This window comes from Strix aluco, chromosome 3, assembly GCF_031877795.1.
Source record: "Strix aluco isolate bStrAlu1 chromosome 3, bStrAlu1.hap1, whole genome shotgun sequence".
Lineage (NCBI taxonomy): Eukaryota > Metazoa > Chordata > Aves > Strigiformes > Strigidae > Strix > Strix aluco.
The window spans coordinates 48749611-48765862 of NC_133933.1; the positions used below are offsets into that span (position 1 = coordinate 48749611).

Below are 16252 nucleotides of genomic sequence, written 5' to 3' on the forward strand. Positions count from 1 at the left end.
AATGTCAGCTGTAGCATGGGAATAAAGCTATTAATGGGATGCCTTGATCAATTCAAGACAGGAGAGTGAGGATAGGGTCCAGGCAATCCTCTTCTGCATATAAGTAATTTGCTCACACTTCTTACTCCCTCTTGCAACTTTTGTTTCGGCACCGTTGTTTCACGACCCATGCTTTCCATTTGGGTTTACACACAATCACTTCACAGTTTGCCTCTAGGAAAGATACACACTTTATACTAAGGTTCTTGCATGATAATCTTTCTCATTCTAATCTTGATTCCAGTTTTAACTATTCTGATCTTGTGTGTTGGCTTCACATCACATAAAAGCTGTAGGAAATGAAAGCCATTTTAATCAGTGGTACTGATAACCTGCAATGACAGTTTTTCAGATTTCCTCAAATATTGGAGTAGTTAGGTTATAAAGACAAGGTAAATGTTATGCCACTATTTTTTATTTGCTATAATTAGTCAGCATCTGAAACAAAAACAAACACACTTTGGAATGCTTTTTTCTATAGGAATAATCAACACAATACTAAGCTACAATTAATATCAAGGTTAGGTAACACACTCTGGCATTAATGGTGCCTCCTTGAGCTGAGGAAGGCTAACTAAAGGATGCACAATCTTGACAAACGCAGACACACACACAACCCACTAAAGAAAATACTCCCCACTTCATAGTGCAGGCAGGCAAAAGCCAGACTTTTTATTTAAGTTTAAAATAACAAATACTCACCTACATCACAGTATACTGCTTAGTTTATCGCTTCTGCTTTGAATTCTGTGCTTTCATTTCATGTGTCTACATTTGTACACGCTGCCAAGTTAACTTTGTATATTGTTTAGCATCTGTGCATATCCTTTAGAGCTTAATGTTACACTGAAATGAAATCTTGAATTTTAAGGTACTGAAAACAATCAATAGAATTCCACTGAAAAAACCAGTATAAATGTTTCTTATAGTACAGTACTCAATTTTGTCAATGCCATTTTAATGCCATAGTTTTCAATTACTGACTGTATAAAGAGAAGCCTAGGGAAAAAAAAAACCTCTAAAATGCCATTCCTAAGTCTGTTAAACTCTGGTGATTTATGATATATGTACAGTATATAAATATATTTATGTATATATGTACATATATACTGGTTAACATTCATTATAAATAGAACTGTGTTAACTTAAGCAGTATAAAAATAGCCACTTTCCTGGGAACATGCAAACACAGTATGCTCTCACCTAATCTATAAAACCCAAAACATTCAAAACTTTTAGCTCTGGTTTTCTATAAATATAAATTTTAATTGAAGACTTTCAGCTGATTTAACCATAAAGTAAGTTTTTCCAGTAAAGATATAAAATCTGTTTGATGCTAGCTGTAATTAAGCTCAAACACAGCATATTTTGGGTTATTTACTTTCAAGTATTTTTCCCACGTGCGCTAAATCTAGACACACTGCATTTTTTTCTTTTACAGTAAAATATTATTCAGCTCTAAACACTAAAAGCCAAATTACAGGCAATCCGGCATGCTTGCTCTGCAGGGAAAAAGCTCTCCTCTACACTATTCCTATGTGGGAGGCTGCTCTAATATGGCTATTTGTGCTCCAGACCTTTTGTTCATTGCAAAGTATTCTCAAGATTCCCATATCGTAGATTCTTAAGGCCAGAAGAGAGAGTACTACAACCCCTTAAGTCTCATCTCCTGCTCACTGAAATTCACTCCAAGGTCCCTGCATTCAGCACAGTGACTGGTAGCTGGACTAAAACACCTCTCCTATTACAGCCAAAGAGGTTCCAGCTTCAGAAGTTGAGTGAGATCTTGACTTTTTAGTGACTTTTCCCAAGGGGAAAAAATTTCGGTTCCATCTGAACCAAATGTGACATTTTTCCTTTTTTCTTGCCATATGAAAAACTGAAAAATTGTTTTGCCCTGAAACATTCCCTCGTCCTCCAAAGTGCTCTGAGTACTACTTAGAAAAGCAAAAGAAGAAAAAGGGGCTATGTTCAAAGGTGACATGATTTGTGTTCCTCCACTTACCTATCAGGTCAGCAGAGAGCACAGACACTGGGTTGGACTGTGGAAGAAACAGCACTGAGTCCTTCTGCTCAACTGATTTCAACCATCTACTAGGAGAATGCCATAAGCACATGGCTATGCCAATTGTGGCACATGCTGACTCTTTTCCATTTCATTCCACATAGTTAAAAACGCACTCCTGCCCATTTCAGAGGACAGAGGACTGAAATGCAGCTGTCTCCCTTCCCTACAACCCCACCTCACCCAGCACTTTGAACTGGTCTTGATATCTCTCAGAGTTTACAAAAGTATTTCATATAAAGACAAACAGCATGGAAGACTCAAGGCACACTCTCATCAGGACAACATTCTTCTTGTGATTAGGGGACCTTTTAAGGAAGTAGGAAATCTGAAGGTAAATGGCATGGGCAAAGGAGGGACCGGAGCCTTATTTTTTCATTCCTAGAACTATTATTTGCACCTGCAAGTTACTGGGCAATATAGGGATGATCTAGATACTCCCCCATCCAGCAGATCTATAGATATTGCTCTGGAAATATTTTCCAGATTAAGATGTGATTGGACTAAATCTGTGACTATACTTCTGACAATCAAAAGTGCACATCCCAAAATTTGCTGTCACCCAGTTGCAAGATGGGGTGTGCAACTAAATGAGTTGGATGTCAGTGAAGGCCTACTCTCTTACAGATGTTGGATTAAGCTGCTTGTGCAAGCCTTTCTCTCTGGCGCCTCTGAAAGTGGTACACCTAACTCCTTATCCCTCAAGCAAAATGCTCTAATGTTCCCAGCCACATCCTACGTTTTTTCCCTATTCCCAGGGTTGCTCCCACATTTTTCCCAGAAGTCTTTTCTATGTCAGAAGTGATGAATCCTTGTTAAAGTAGCACAGTCTTCCAGCTTTTATATTTTCAGAAAAAAAATATGAGGCATTCTATTTCTTATGGTAAGTAGCATAAATGCACCAAAACAATGGTAATACAGGATACCCCTGTATTAGTTGTTTAGAGAGCTGTCATTGGAAGTTGGGGACTGGGAAGTCACAAAAGGCTCGTTTGCCTTCTGATCGTCTTTCATGGAGGCTGCTTGGTCTGAGATGGAAGAGAAGGAGAGCTGGTCATGTTCCATTATATGCACTTGGTCCTCTTCCTTGTCCTTCTTCACATAAAACAACTTCCTAAACTTTTTGAGCTCATGGAGTTCACAGAAAGTCTCGAGAACCACCAACATTGCAATAAGACCCAGCAACAGATAACCTGGGTACAAAAAAAAAAAAGTGTTTTAATTATTAGCAAATTAAGTGGGTCTGGAACATTTTTAAACTCTGTAACTTTTCCCATGCCTGTCATCGCTGAACAGTATGTTAATTTTCTTTATGACCCAGTTTCAGAGCTCTGTAACCCACTTTGGACTGTCAAATCCTTTTTTTCTTTTTCCATTCTACAATCAACAAGACTCACATAATCAAAAAAAAGTAACCCTAGTGGCTTTAATTCTGTTACAACTGTACAAGAGAAAAATAAGTAAAGGCATTAAATGAAACAGAATCTTAAAATTTGCCATATGCATGCTCCCCCACTTACTTATGACCTTCATGATTAAGTGCTCTTCAAAAGATTTTTTTTCCCTTAATATTCCTACATATTATAAAAAGAAGTAAAACAATGGCAGCTAATTATGGTTATTTGCTGTTTGTACCAGTTTAGCAGGACAAATCACCTATATTTTATGAAAACATTTGAATTATTTTCCTTTAAAATTATAAGAAGATATCCAATACCCTGAGTGGAAAAACAAAGCAACTAGAAATATGTACAAACCCAATAAAATCAAAATGAAAAATCACTGCTGATATTTTAAAAACCTGATGAAGTCTCTACATCTGATGACCTTGAAGATATTTGCAATGTTTTACTAATATACATAAGCTATCCAAACTTGGAAGTGTTACTTAAACGATATTACTGATGACTTTGGTGGTGTACTGACTCTGATTTTTAAAGGTAATAGTCAGCTCTCATAGACTGAGACTTTTGGAAATGGAGCTTCATATGGTTAATAGCCCACTGTGCTCTTTTTTTTTCTTCCCCTCTCCAAAGATATGCATCTAGAATTTGAGGGAAGGTGCTAAAATGAGCATTTCTTAATCTCAATGTTTCCTTAGATCCCTGCTACTGATCATTACAATTTAATGAGGAGCATGACTACTTGAATATTTTATCATTTCAATGAGTAAATCAAGCAGAAGCTAAGTGTATAATTATTAGTACAACATGCTCATCCAAAGGCTGAACATTAAATGCGCTGAAAGATCAACATAGATTAATTATTATAATCTACATATGGTCACTGTTCTTTTACCTAAAGGCATAAATATTTCACCTGTAGTTACAGATTACTCGCTGGCAATAACACTCTCCTTTTCCTTCCAGGAGCACCATTAAATCAATATTGCAATAGCAGGTACTGATCTACATCAGCACTACAGTTAAAATTTACGAATTGTTTTTAAGCTTTATCTCATGACATCAAATGGGAGGTATGCCTTAACACAAGGAAGAAGTGACAAAGCTATGCCAATTAAAAGGCATCTATAAATCTGCATAGAGAATTTTATAATTATCTCTGAAACTCAGTCCAGCTGATCACCACTTGATGTAGAACAGGACTTGTGTTCTCCTAAAAATTCTTGAAAAGCCTGTAGTGCTCATTATGCATTTTCTGATGTAGAACTCCAAAACTCTTCTTGAAGAAAATTTACGTTCAGCAAGAGAAAACATTTTATATATTCTGTTTGGTTCCTTGAATTGTTCACATGAAAGGAAAAACAATAATTTAAAAGTTACAACTTTAAAAACTGTTGAAATTAAATATTCTAAGGTCATAACTTTGACTAAAAGCTACTTTTTCCTTTTAGTATTTCCTACAATTTATTTCCTAAGTGTTTTAAAGTTTGGAAAAGGATAATCTGAGCCATAATGTTTTCTTCTGATTTTGAGTTTTCAGAATGGATAAAATTTTTACAAGGCCTTTATTACGTGTGACTTTCTCCATTCAATTCATCAGTTAGCATCGCCAGATCAACTCCACAGATCAGCAGGGTAATAATTAAAAGCTACTGCTGGTAAAATAAACATGATGGGTAGAGGGGGAAATCTCCTGCAATGAGAACAGACCTGGCAGGAGAATAACATAAAGTGTTCTGTTGGCTAGTTCAAGGCCCTGCTTCAAGGCACGAAAATTCCAAGGCCCAATCTTTCTTTAGGGAAACTACAAAACCAAGTTAATGGACACTTTGCCTACATTAAAATTGCTGGATCATGCACAGCTGCACAGACAAATGCATACCAGCCTAAGAAAAGGACCTGACACGAAAGGTTAGGTTAGGCCATTCAGATCTTTTAAACAGCGTGCCTGGTGACCCAGGACTGCGCAGACTGAAGCTGTATCAGAAATGGGGGTGCTTCAAAACACTGTCACTAAGAATATTGCCCTCAGCATACATTCATTCAGAATACCAACACAAAGGTAATTTTCTTAGCTCTACTTTGATCAAATCACTGATCACTGTGCCTCTCTTCTGTGTCAAACATAATTAACTATTTAAATTTAACATTCATGGTCTTGTTTTGCTGTCATCTCAGTTTATTTGTCTCTCTCTGACTGATATGCACCAGTGCCAGCTTCAGCTACCTTCTGTTACAAATGGAGTCAGAAACTTTGCTATTCTGCCTCATTTCCCATTGCTACACTCGATTCATCTCTGCCCACTCGTCTTCTCACCTTATGAGATGACCTTAGGTTACAAGGATCATCTGCCTGGCTCTGTGATGCACTGAAATCTTAGCCCACAATGCTCATAACCATTTTTATAACAGTAATGCGAGCATTTTTGTTACTGTTAATAAGAGAGTAAGTAGCTATGGTTTAGCACAGTGGAATTCTGGTGTTAGCTTTCTCTTTCTTAACTAAGAAAACTGACCTTATTTAAAGGTTTCTTCTTTGCACAGCTACCTACAATGCCCAGTTTGCTAGCTGACAGCTCACAAAACAATCACCATCCACAGAATGGAGTGGAAAAGTCTGATTTTTTTTTTTTTATAAAATGACTTTTATTTAGCTGGTTAGTTTGATACTTACATGTAATTCCAATTTTATACAGCTCTCTGAATTTTTGATTGTAGCCTTCTCCTGGAACATAATCTCCAAGGCCAATGGTGCTCAGAGAAATGAAACAAAAGTAAAAAGATTCCAAAAAATTCCAGTCATCTTCCAGAACAGAAAATATTGCTGCTGGGATTAAGAAGAAGCACGAGACAGTGATGAACCCAAGGACTACAGCATGGATGATTGCAACAACTTGCTTGGAGAAGCCCCAGCGAATGTGGAAATACAGTACAGGCCGCCTGGTAACGTATACAATGATGCGCTGTACCACTGCTGTCAGGAAAAGCAGTGTAAATGGGATCCCGATGACTGAGTAGATGATGCAGAAGGCCTTTCCTCCGTCAGATAAAGGCACTGTGTGTCCATAACCTGGAACAAAGCAGAGGAGATACAGGTTGAGCTAAAGCTGGGAGCTCACGTACCAATTTGATATTGGCTATACTGTGTGAGAAAAAAACTGCTTCACTATTGCCAATTCTGAATTCTGCTATTCTTGACAAATACTGTTCAAAAGTCTGTTTTAAACAGGCAAACACAGAATAAGTACTAGAAATAAGCAAGTAAAAATAAAAAAAAAATATTTTTGTACTTTAAAATTGCGAACATAACTGTACAAACGCTTATTTTGGAGAAGGAAGTAGTACCTAGTCAGGAGTGGGAACCTATGCCAGGAAATCTGTGTTTTATTCTGGATTTTCCTGCTGACCTTTTTGTTTAGTTTTATAAAGTGATGGAGCTTCTTTTACTCACCTTATTAAGTAAACTAATCCATACTTCAGAAAAATGTTCCTACACCTACTTTGTAGTAACACACTCTAAGACCTTTTGTGAAAATCACTAAAATTACATGTAAGTATTATAATCAGCATTCCATGCTATATACCTCTATGCTTCCGCAAGGTGTTTAGATGATAATCCACCAAAGATACCTAAAAGCAGAACATTTTCACAGAAAACTCCTGGGATCTAACCACTGTGGCTGGATTTTTGCCTAGTCATTTACACATGAGAAGTATCAATAGTGATTTGCTCAGAGTGGAGGAACATATCCACTAGTGTAAGGCTGATCATGGCCAGCGATCTCAATTCCACAAATGTGTGCAATTACACTTGTACCCAGCACAAAGCAGCTACGCTGCCAAAGCACACTCTGCCAGACAGCCTGGTTCTAAATGTAAATCATAGGCACAGGAAAGAACAGTAAATCCAGCATAAACCAGGAATGCTTTCTTCTGTTTGCCAACCAAAAAATGAGTATTTGTTTTCATTGCAGCAAGGAAGAAATCTAGTTTGGGCAGTCTTTACACTGTTATCAAGCCAAGCAAGTGCAGAGGGGCCCTCATAATTCTGCAGCCCCAAATCTGTCAGTGCATTCGGGTTACATTAGTGCTGCAAAATGAGGCATTTTCCAGAGCTACTGAAATTAGCTATCTTGAGGAGCCCAGGCAGGGCTCAGTGTGTACAGGGTTATGCTGCTTCTGATCTCTGAACTGGGCTCACTCTACACTTGCCCAGTCTGCCCAGTGCAGCACTGGACCGGGCAGATATTCCCTAAGGGTTCCTGGAAACCCTCTGGGAAACTAGCTGCTCTGCAAGTCCCATCAGGTTTTATATGAACATGAGAGATTTCCCCTCTACATTAATGAATTTAATAGTAGAAGCACCTTTTAAGTTTTCCAGCAGAGTAAGAGAAGGAAATATTATTTTTATTTAAAATGCATAGAGACACTTCCAGACGATGAAAGGTGGGCAAAATGTCTTATCATTACAACATACAAAGTCTTAGAGAAGAAACGCAAGAAGTGTAGTTTTCCGTGTTAGCTAACCTTACAGGAAACTTCAGTTGTATTTGAATTTTAATGACATTATGAATAATTTACCCAAGCTCAGTCTTTTGAACCCCAGAAAACTGTATTAATTCACGGCTTTTTTTCTTGCTCACCTTCTGTTTGCTTTATCTGCTTTGAGATAAGAGAACCAGAACTGCACAGAGCATGCCAGACACAGCTGAATCAGATTTATGAAGTTGCAGAGAAGGTTTCTCACCTTGTGTTCTACTCCATCCCTAATAACACTGGACATTTGACTGGTATTTCTGACTACCACTGAGCTGACATGTTCTTGGCCCTACCAGAAGCCCAGGATCTTGCCCCTCAGAGGTATCTGGGGATCCACCAGTGCAGATCCCATCACTTCATATGTGAAACTAGGACTGGTTTTGCTGTGTGCATGATTTAACATGTTATCCGCACTCATGTTCAAGGGCCATTTTATTGCCCAGTTGCCCTCCAGAGTTCTTCCATCATCATTACTGCCTTAATTTTGTGCTTTTAGTAAACTTTGTTACATCCCTCCTCCAGGTCATTTATGAACATGTTGAACAGCACAAGCCCCACCACAGGCCTCCAAGAAACAACTCTTGTGACATTCCCCTACTTCAGGAACTAACCATTTTCTTCTACTGTTTTCTGTCTTTCCCTGTCTCACATCCATATGAGGACCAGCACCAGTTGCTTAGTTTTCCTGAAAGCATTTTGTAACAGACCATCAACTCCAAGTTTGGAAGAGAAGATGTGTGTTTTGAGTAGATCACAGGGTATCTAAAACTGAGCCGTGTGTCACCACAAACATAAAAAAGACAACTGCAATCACATCAAGGTGTGTTCAGTAAAGCAGAACTACAGGTGTACTATTTGAGTAAGATGCAGATCAGACCTCACCTGGACTAATCTACCTCATTATGTGCATCTACACTTAAGGAATGAATTTGCACTGGAAGAAGAGCAGAGGAAGGTTACTGAAACCATCAGGGCAATAGAGACTACTTTATGAGAGGAAGATAAAAGTGGTTGGCTTTCTTGGCACAGCTGAATGGAGGCTGAAAAGTGATATAGTATCTCCCTGTTAATGCATCAGCATACAAGTACTACCAAGGGAAAAGAAATGCTTTAGATGAAGAATAATATTGCCACACAAACAAATAGCTTTGATGTAGCATGAATAAACTTAGTCTAGAAATTAAAAAAGGTTTTTGAGCTTCAGAGAAGAGTTTTAGAGCATTCACGTTCAGTACTGGGGAAAGAGCCCAGCTATGTTTAAAATGGAGCTTGATGAAGCTTGATAACTTTATGGATAGTGCAACATCGTGAGGCTATACATGGCAAGCAGAAGTTGAGCTTGCCGACCTAGAAAGTCCCTTGCAAGCTCCAGGTTCCTAAATTTAATATATGTTTGCACTGTACAATTAATCCAAGCTTTCATTAATTTGAACTCAAATATCTGTATCATGTGTACAAAAAAACAACCCTACCACTCTTGACACCTTTGTTGATTCATTACACACAGAGCAGGTTGATGGTGATTTAATTCCAGACTCTGCGCTGACCCAGGCAGCCATCAGCTCATCTATTGGTGAGGAGGGGTTCTGTTACCTCTCCAATACTTCTCTCATAATTCCTTCTGAAGGACAGACATTATCCTTCCAGGTGCTACACAGTATGCACCCAGACTCAGAGGAAAATGTAGAATGAAAAAGACTTTACTACAGGAAAGTTTGCAACAAGGTTATATTAAACTGGGTGCTCAGACTAGCCCGCCTGGTTAACCCCTACAGAAATTTTCCCAATTCACAGAATTAGTTGAGGTGCCTGAAGCAGATGCTACCTTCTAAGGTCTGCTCTGCTGTTCTGGTGAGGTTGTCACATCACTTAAGGCATAGCTGAGGGGACTGTGTATCTGCTCCTCAGCTGCTGACAATTACAGGAACTATAATACTAAAGAGGGTTGACAGTTTCAAACTGAGAAGAGAATATATGCTCCACTCAACCAGCAGCAGTAAGACAATGACATCTTCAAAAAGCAACACATGAGTGATCAATGTTTGCTTGCTACTCAGGATACAGTCACTGCTTGGGAACGATTATACTGAAAGGCTTGAGCTGAAACAGTCACAATTTATGAGGTTATGGCAAGCGGGGAGGAAAAAGATCCATATTTTTCCCAGTATGAAATTGCTTTTATGTGACTTTTCCTAACAATGCCTATAATCTTAGTCATCACTGTACAAAAGTCATTAAAAAAAAACCCCAACACAGCCATACATTAAAAGAGAGGAAATCGCAGATCCGAGCCAGGAGATACTCCATGTCTGCTTTCAGACACTTGCACTCTATTGCCTCCCATCTCTGCTCCTGCACCTGTTTGCAGCTTCTTTGTACTGTAACCTTCAGTGAAATTCCCTTCTATAATCCCTCTGTAAAGTGTCTAGCACATGCTAGTTCTACATAAATAATAGATAATAAAATGTACGCCTATTTGCCTTTTTCAGTGGAAACTACCATGTTCAGAAGCACTACAATTACAATCCTAAAATACTCTTTTTGTTATGTGAAAAGGATGCTCACAAAAAGGAGACTACTTATGAAGACATTTCTTTATTCTATCAAGGAGACTTGCTATGGATGACTAGAATTAAATTGCCCATGTAGCATATCTGATAACTGTATTACTGATTATGAAGACAGACAAGATTTACTGAATGCTGTGTGTTCATATGTATAATGCAAATATCAGATAACAATCACCTGTTTAAAAGGACTGACCTTTGAAATAACCAAACCCTCAGATAACCTGCCCAAATTCAGAAGATAAGTGATACCAGAGATAAAAGGATATTACTCGCATATAATCCTTTCTATTGTCTATTCATAGCTTGGTGGTACCACTCCTTCAAAAAAGCTCACAGAAAAAATGTGTGCAAGACCAGCAGGATTTGACAAATTAAATAATATCAACGCTCCATCTAGCTCAGTGTCTTGAGACAGACCATATTTGATTGATTCATACAAAGAGCAAAACCCACAAGATACAGACAGTTGGGTTTGTTTTGTTCACATATGGGGATTTTTTCCTTAAAAGTAATTTACTCTCATGACTTGGAGGACTTCTACTGTTATGAGTTTACAAAAATATACAAAATGTCTTTATCTGTTCTGATGTAATTTTGAATGTCATCATAGTCTACAAAAGTGCTTATTTTTAAAAATAATTTAAAACGCTTAAATCTTTTTACATTGATCTTGGTGCTGTGAGTTATACAGGTCAATTATGTGTTCAACAAAATATTTACTCTTCCATTTGCTGTCTTTCAAGTTAGTCAGTTGCTCTTATATCTTTGTAAAAAGGCTTGGTCATGACTTCTCTATACTTTTCAGTGGTTTGTATCCCTCTTATGCAAGTTCCTCTTAGTTATTTTCCCTTTTGTCTTACCCGTGTTTAATTGTTCCTGTTAGATCACTTTGTACAGAAATAGGCAGAATTGATCATCCTATTCCAGGTGAGATATATTTTCTCCCTCTATTTTTATGTACCATCACACTTTGTTTTCTAGAGTTTCTAGGTAGCTTACAACACCATCCAACTCATAACAGCCTATGTTAAACCCAGCATTGCGTACGAGCAATTCACACTATTCTTCCACTCTGTGTCAGCATGGCACTTGTTGGCACTGGTGTTTTCCCCTTTCATCCTTCTCAGATACTGCTTTGACCAATCTAAGCAGTTCTGTATCATCACTGTTTTGTCTCTTTGTAGTTCAGTCCCTCCTGTAGCTCATTAATTGGTCTTCTCTCTTAAGAAACAGTGGCCACCTTACAGGTCTTTCAGGACCCTAAATTGAGCATTTAGTGCCAGAGTGCAGAGGTGCTGCAATTCTGCATTGTGATAATCCAGCCTGGACTTCCCCAGAGAATTCCCCAGAGGCTGCCCTGAAGGGCAGATGTCTGAATGTTGTAAATGGATCTGACATCAGGTGAGGCAAGTAACAGGCAAACAGGTGCCACAGCCTTCGGAAAGCTTCCCCCAGACAGTCTCTCCCAGGCTATGGTGATGAAGCGTGGAAGGTGCGTATGCAGGCTGCAGCACTGGCTCTTTCTCTTGCCCCTCTGTTACACCCCCAGGGCATTGGCCATCCATGATTGCTGTCATGGGCTGGTCCCATGAATGGGCACAACCACCCACAGCTTTAGAGCTTGCTCCTCTCCCTTCCTGACTTAAACTGTCAATGGTTTTGTCCTCTGTTTTCTTCTGCCAGGTGCTCTTCTCCCTCTTTCCTACCACAGGTTTTCTCAAGCCACTGCTCCCTCAGGTCCCCCTAGCCCCAGGTGAGCTGTTGCAACACCAGCAGCCCTATGTGGCACCACCAAGCTTCTCAGGGCAGGGAGGGGGTTATCTTCAGCACATCCAGTGTCCTCCCTGACACACCCATTCAGATGGCAGAGTCATAACACCCAACCCCAATGGGGTAACACAACACAACAAGCACACTTATCCCTTTGCTGGTTTGAGTCAGTGTCCCTGAAGAGAAGTCAGACCTTTAAGTCTGCTCATAATCTCAAAATGCCCCAATAGAAGAAGTGAATCATGTGCTGTGTATTAAAGTTATGCAAAAATCTTTCATTCATCCCAAGCGTAACATGACTCACTGGAATATGATGATGGTGAAGGTCACTGATAACATTTACATAATTTCTACACTGTTATTTTTATAAACCTTTGACATTTTCCACTGCGTTTAACAGTGAAATACATCCTTCTTCATAACTGGTCTATTATCTTCTAAGATAGAAAGGAAATGTCAAGTGACAGTAGATCCATGTGGCAAGAGAGATTACAAACAAGTCTCAAGTATTTTTTCTATTGCAAGGGAGAGCACAGAAGTAACTAAAGTGATGAGAAACTTGTTCTACAGAGTTCAAACCAACAACATTATGATTGAAGTAGTTGATTAGGACATTTATGTAAAGTACAGCAGCTGACTGGGCCATAAATTTGCAGGCAAAGGGCACCTACCATACAGAATGAAATAAATTAGAAAGAGATATGCTATATTATGCAGCATATCTACACATGCCAAAGCATCTGCTCAGAATCAAATTATTTCAGAAAAGGTATTTTGCCTTTCCTACTTCTACAGAGTGTGCACTGCTAAGGACCAGCTTTGATGATGGCTGATAGGCAGGTAGTTAACCAGCCTTTTAGCACACCATTGCACACAAGTCTTTCTGCCCTGCAATACAGACAGAAGAGGACTGTAAACAGACATGAAAACAGGTCCACAGCTAAAAACGTGCAAAACAGTAGCATTGTGCTGCTAGAAAACTTTTTAGAACTCTTAGTCAGAGGTTTGAGACACAGCAATACCATTAAAACAAGACATTAAAACTGAATTATATGTTAAAAAGGGGTAAAAGTTGAAAGTTCACCAACTCAGTTTTGTTAAACAAACCTGAGAACTTTGATTTCCAGTCAGGCTGAGATAAGCTACCCCGTACGGCAGAAAGGAGGAGGAAAAAAATCCACTGTGTTAGGCATTTTTAAGCAGAGGAAATACATTTGGATGTTACATTTTGCTACCTCGTCAGCTGACCTAATGGAACTGGTTTTGTGTGCCGGGGGGGGGGGGGGGGGGGAGAGGTGCTGTAAACTGAATTGATGAAATTATCTGGGTGTAAAAAAGAGGGAAAGTGAGAAGGAGATTTGTTTGAAACCTAGTTCATTTCACTAATCAAAGCTTACAGCACAATCCTCAAAGAGTTGCATTGGCATAATTAGGGAGGTGATGAAGGGTGTGGCAGAAACCTCTTAAACCAGTTTTGCCACTGAAGAAAACATTCATTAGGTTCATCCTCCCACAGCACCAGTAAGGGTGATTTAAACTGCCAGCTGAGGTGATTTAGTATGGTGCCATTCCAGTTCCCTTCAATAATAATATATCCCTCAAAGCTCGCTAGAACAAAAGTGGTAAAACCATATTTAAACAACTAACCATGAGGATTAGATCTTCTCCATAATGATTTCTCACCTAATCACTTCTCAGAATAGTTTTGTTTTGCCAATTTCTAGTGTCAAAGGACTTTGGCTTTGAACATAGTCAGTTTAGTAGTAAGGTTGTATGAGTAATTTGGATGGCTGTCAGCAGCATCTGAACCCAAGAAACAAGCCCATGGCATGTATATATTGCCTTCTATGTTCAAAGCCAGTTTAAAAACCAATTTCTACCAGAACAGCTGTACATCAGAACATTTATATCTTGTAAAGCATATGAAGTCTGCCACATCCAGTCCTGCACAGGAAGCAATATTTCACCTGCACAAAGAAACTAAGCTAGAAACTGCATCCACAGATGCTGGGAAAAGGGGACGCTGATGAATGAAACTGGGGAGAATGTTTGTATGAGGGCAAGAGATATTTCCACACTATTTCTGTGAATACATTGAGATAAATAGTTCACTTTATGGTCTTAGAGTTGGTATTCTTTAAGCTGCCCAAGGATTTGTACCAGTGCTGGCAAAACACTGATGTTCAATTCTTGTTCTGAATAACATGATCTGCATCAGCCTAAATAACCAGTGTGGCAGTGGATACAGCTACAGATTGACATGTAACAGCACATCCACATTCAGAAAACACAGCAACTGTTAATCAAAAATAAATAAACAAACCCAACCTCTCATGCTGAGACCAGAAGTCTGATTCCAATTTCCTACTGAGTATGTTCTTAGACCTCTAAAAAGTTATGCTTTTTCCTGCAATAAGCCCAGTCCCAACTCCGTGCCTTCTTTGGGAGTCCCACATGAAGAGAAAGCAAACGCTTTTACTGACCTGGACCTATGCACAGGGTGGCACTTCTAGTGGAAAATCACTTCTGCAGAAATAAATAATTACCCATATAAAAATATATTAAAAAGTTGGTATTTAAAAAATAATTTGTGCATATAATATTTTTACATAAATGTAATAAGCATTTAGAACTTAATACATAAACAAATATTTAAAACTAAACTAAAACTCTTATATTTCATAGAAGTATTTCATATATCCCACAATAAATATCACTACTGTTTATATCCTTTTCAGTTATTGTATACTTATTGTGCTACCAAAACAGAATAAAAATATTTTCTTGCACTCAAACCATACAACTTCAGTATAAAATATAAAACAGCAAGCGAACACAAATGGAAAGGTAGAAAAGACTGAGATGCTACTGCACACTGTGCGACACAACAGCACCCATATTGCCATTTGCATCATCACTACTTAACCCACCCTTTCAGGTATTTATATTCATTGATGAGCTTCCACCGAGCGTTCTCTTCTCCAGGCTCAACGGTCCCAGTCTCTCCCACCCCCCACAGGAGAGATGCTCCAGTCCCTTCATCATCTTAGTGGCCTCTCACTGGACTCTCTCCAGCAGCTCCATATATTTTTTGTACTGGGGAGCCCAGATCTGGACCCAGCACTCCAGGTGTGGCCTCACAGTGCTGAGCAGAGGGGAAGGATCACCTCCCTCAACCTGCTGGCAACACTCCTCATGCAGCCCAGGATACCATTAGCCCTCTTTGCTGCTGGGGCATGTTGCTGGCTCTCCTTCGGCTATTAATTATGCAAAGGAAACTGAAAGTGCATTAGGTATTTTCAGATGAGTTAAACAATTGGGACCAGAATGAAACCATACATTGTATATCTATTTATTTTCTCAATTATAGGAAAATTATAGTACCATTTGTTTATAACAAGAACTCCCAAATTTTTGCTATTATAAGTCCACTTAGAATTTTCCAGAGCGATACATGCTGTCCCCTCCTGCAGCTTAGCAGTCCTGGAAACTCCCAAGTTCCAAAAAACATTTTATAATTCAAAAATTACAGCACAGAAATCCTTACATTATTCATGTTTACCATGAACCCATTTCTATGATCTCCAAGGAATATTCTTTTTCTTTCCAGCTCGGAAACGTATTAAGATGGTTGTTGCCTTTAGTCCAACCCAGCTGCTGATGCTGCAGAATTGTCTGTTCAAGAAGAAATTTCTGTACCCTGTATTGTATTAAGGTTGCTGTGCACCTTTATATATAAACATGAGATATAGGAGATGGGAATAGTGATGTTGTGGCCTGGGCATGTCTTTCCAATTCCAATTTTTTTCTGTACCAATTACATGGCAGCAGGAACTGTTGTCACCTTAAATATTCAGGATAAATGA

The 16252-nt window shown here is 38.9% G+C and overlaps 1 protein-coding gene across 1 annotated transcript in view; it reads right to left on the minus strand.

The window, feature by feature from the left end:
• Positions 1-686: 686 nt before the first annotated feature.
• The window catches only part of KCNK1 (potassium two pore domain channel subfamily K member 1), a 35772-nt gene continuing 20206 nt past the window's right edge, over positions 687-16252 (minus strand). Inside the window, exons 2-3 of the mRNA XM_074818457.1 lie at positions 6182-6577; positions 687-3297 (exon numbers count right to left, since the gene is read on the minus strand). Of these exons, the coding sequence (XP_074674558.1) occupies positions 3038-3297; positions 6182-6577 (656 nt within the window). The 3' untranslated portion in view covers positions 687-3037. The remainder of the gene's footprint in view (positions 3298-6181; positions 6578-16252) is intronic.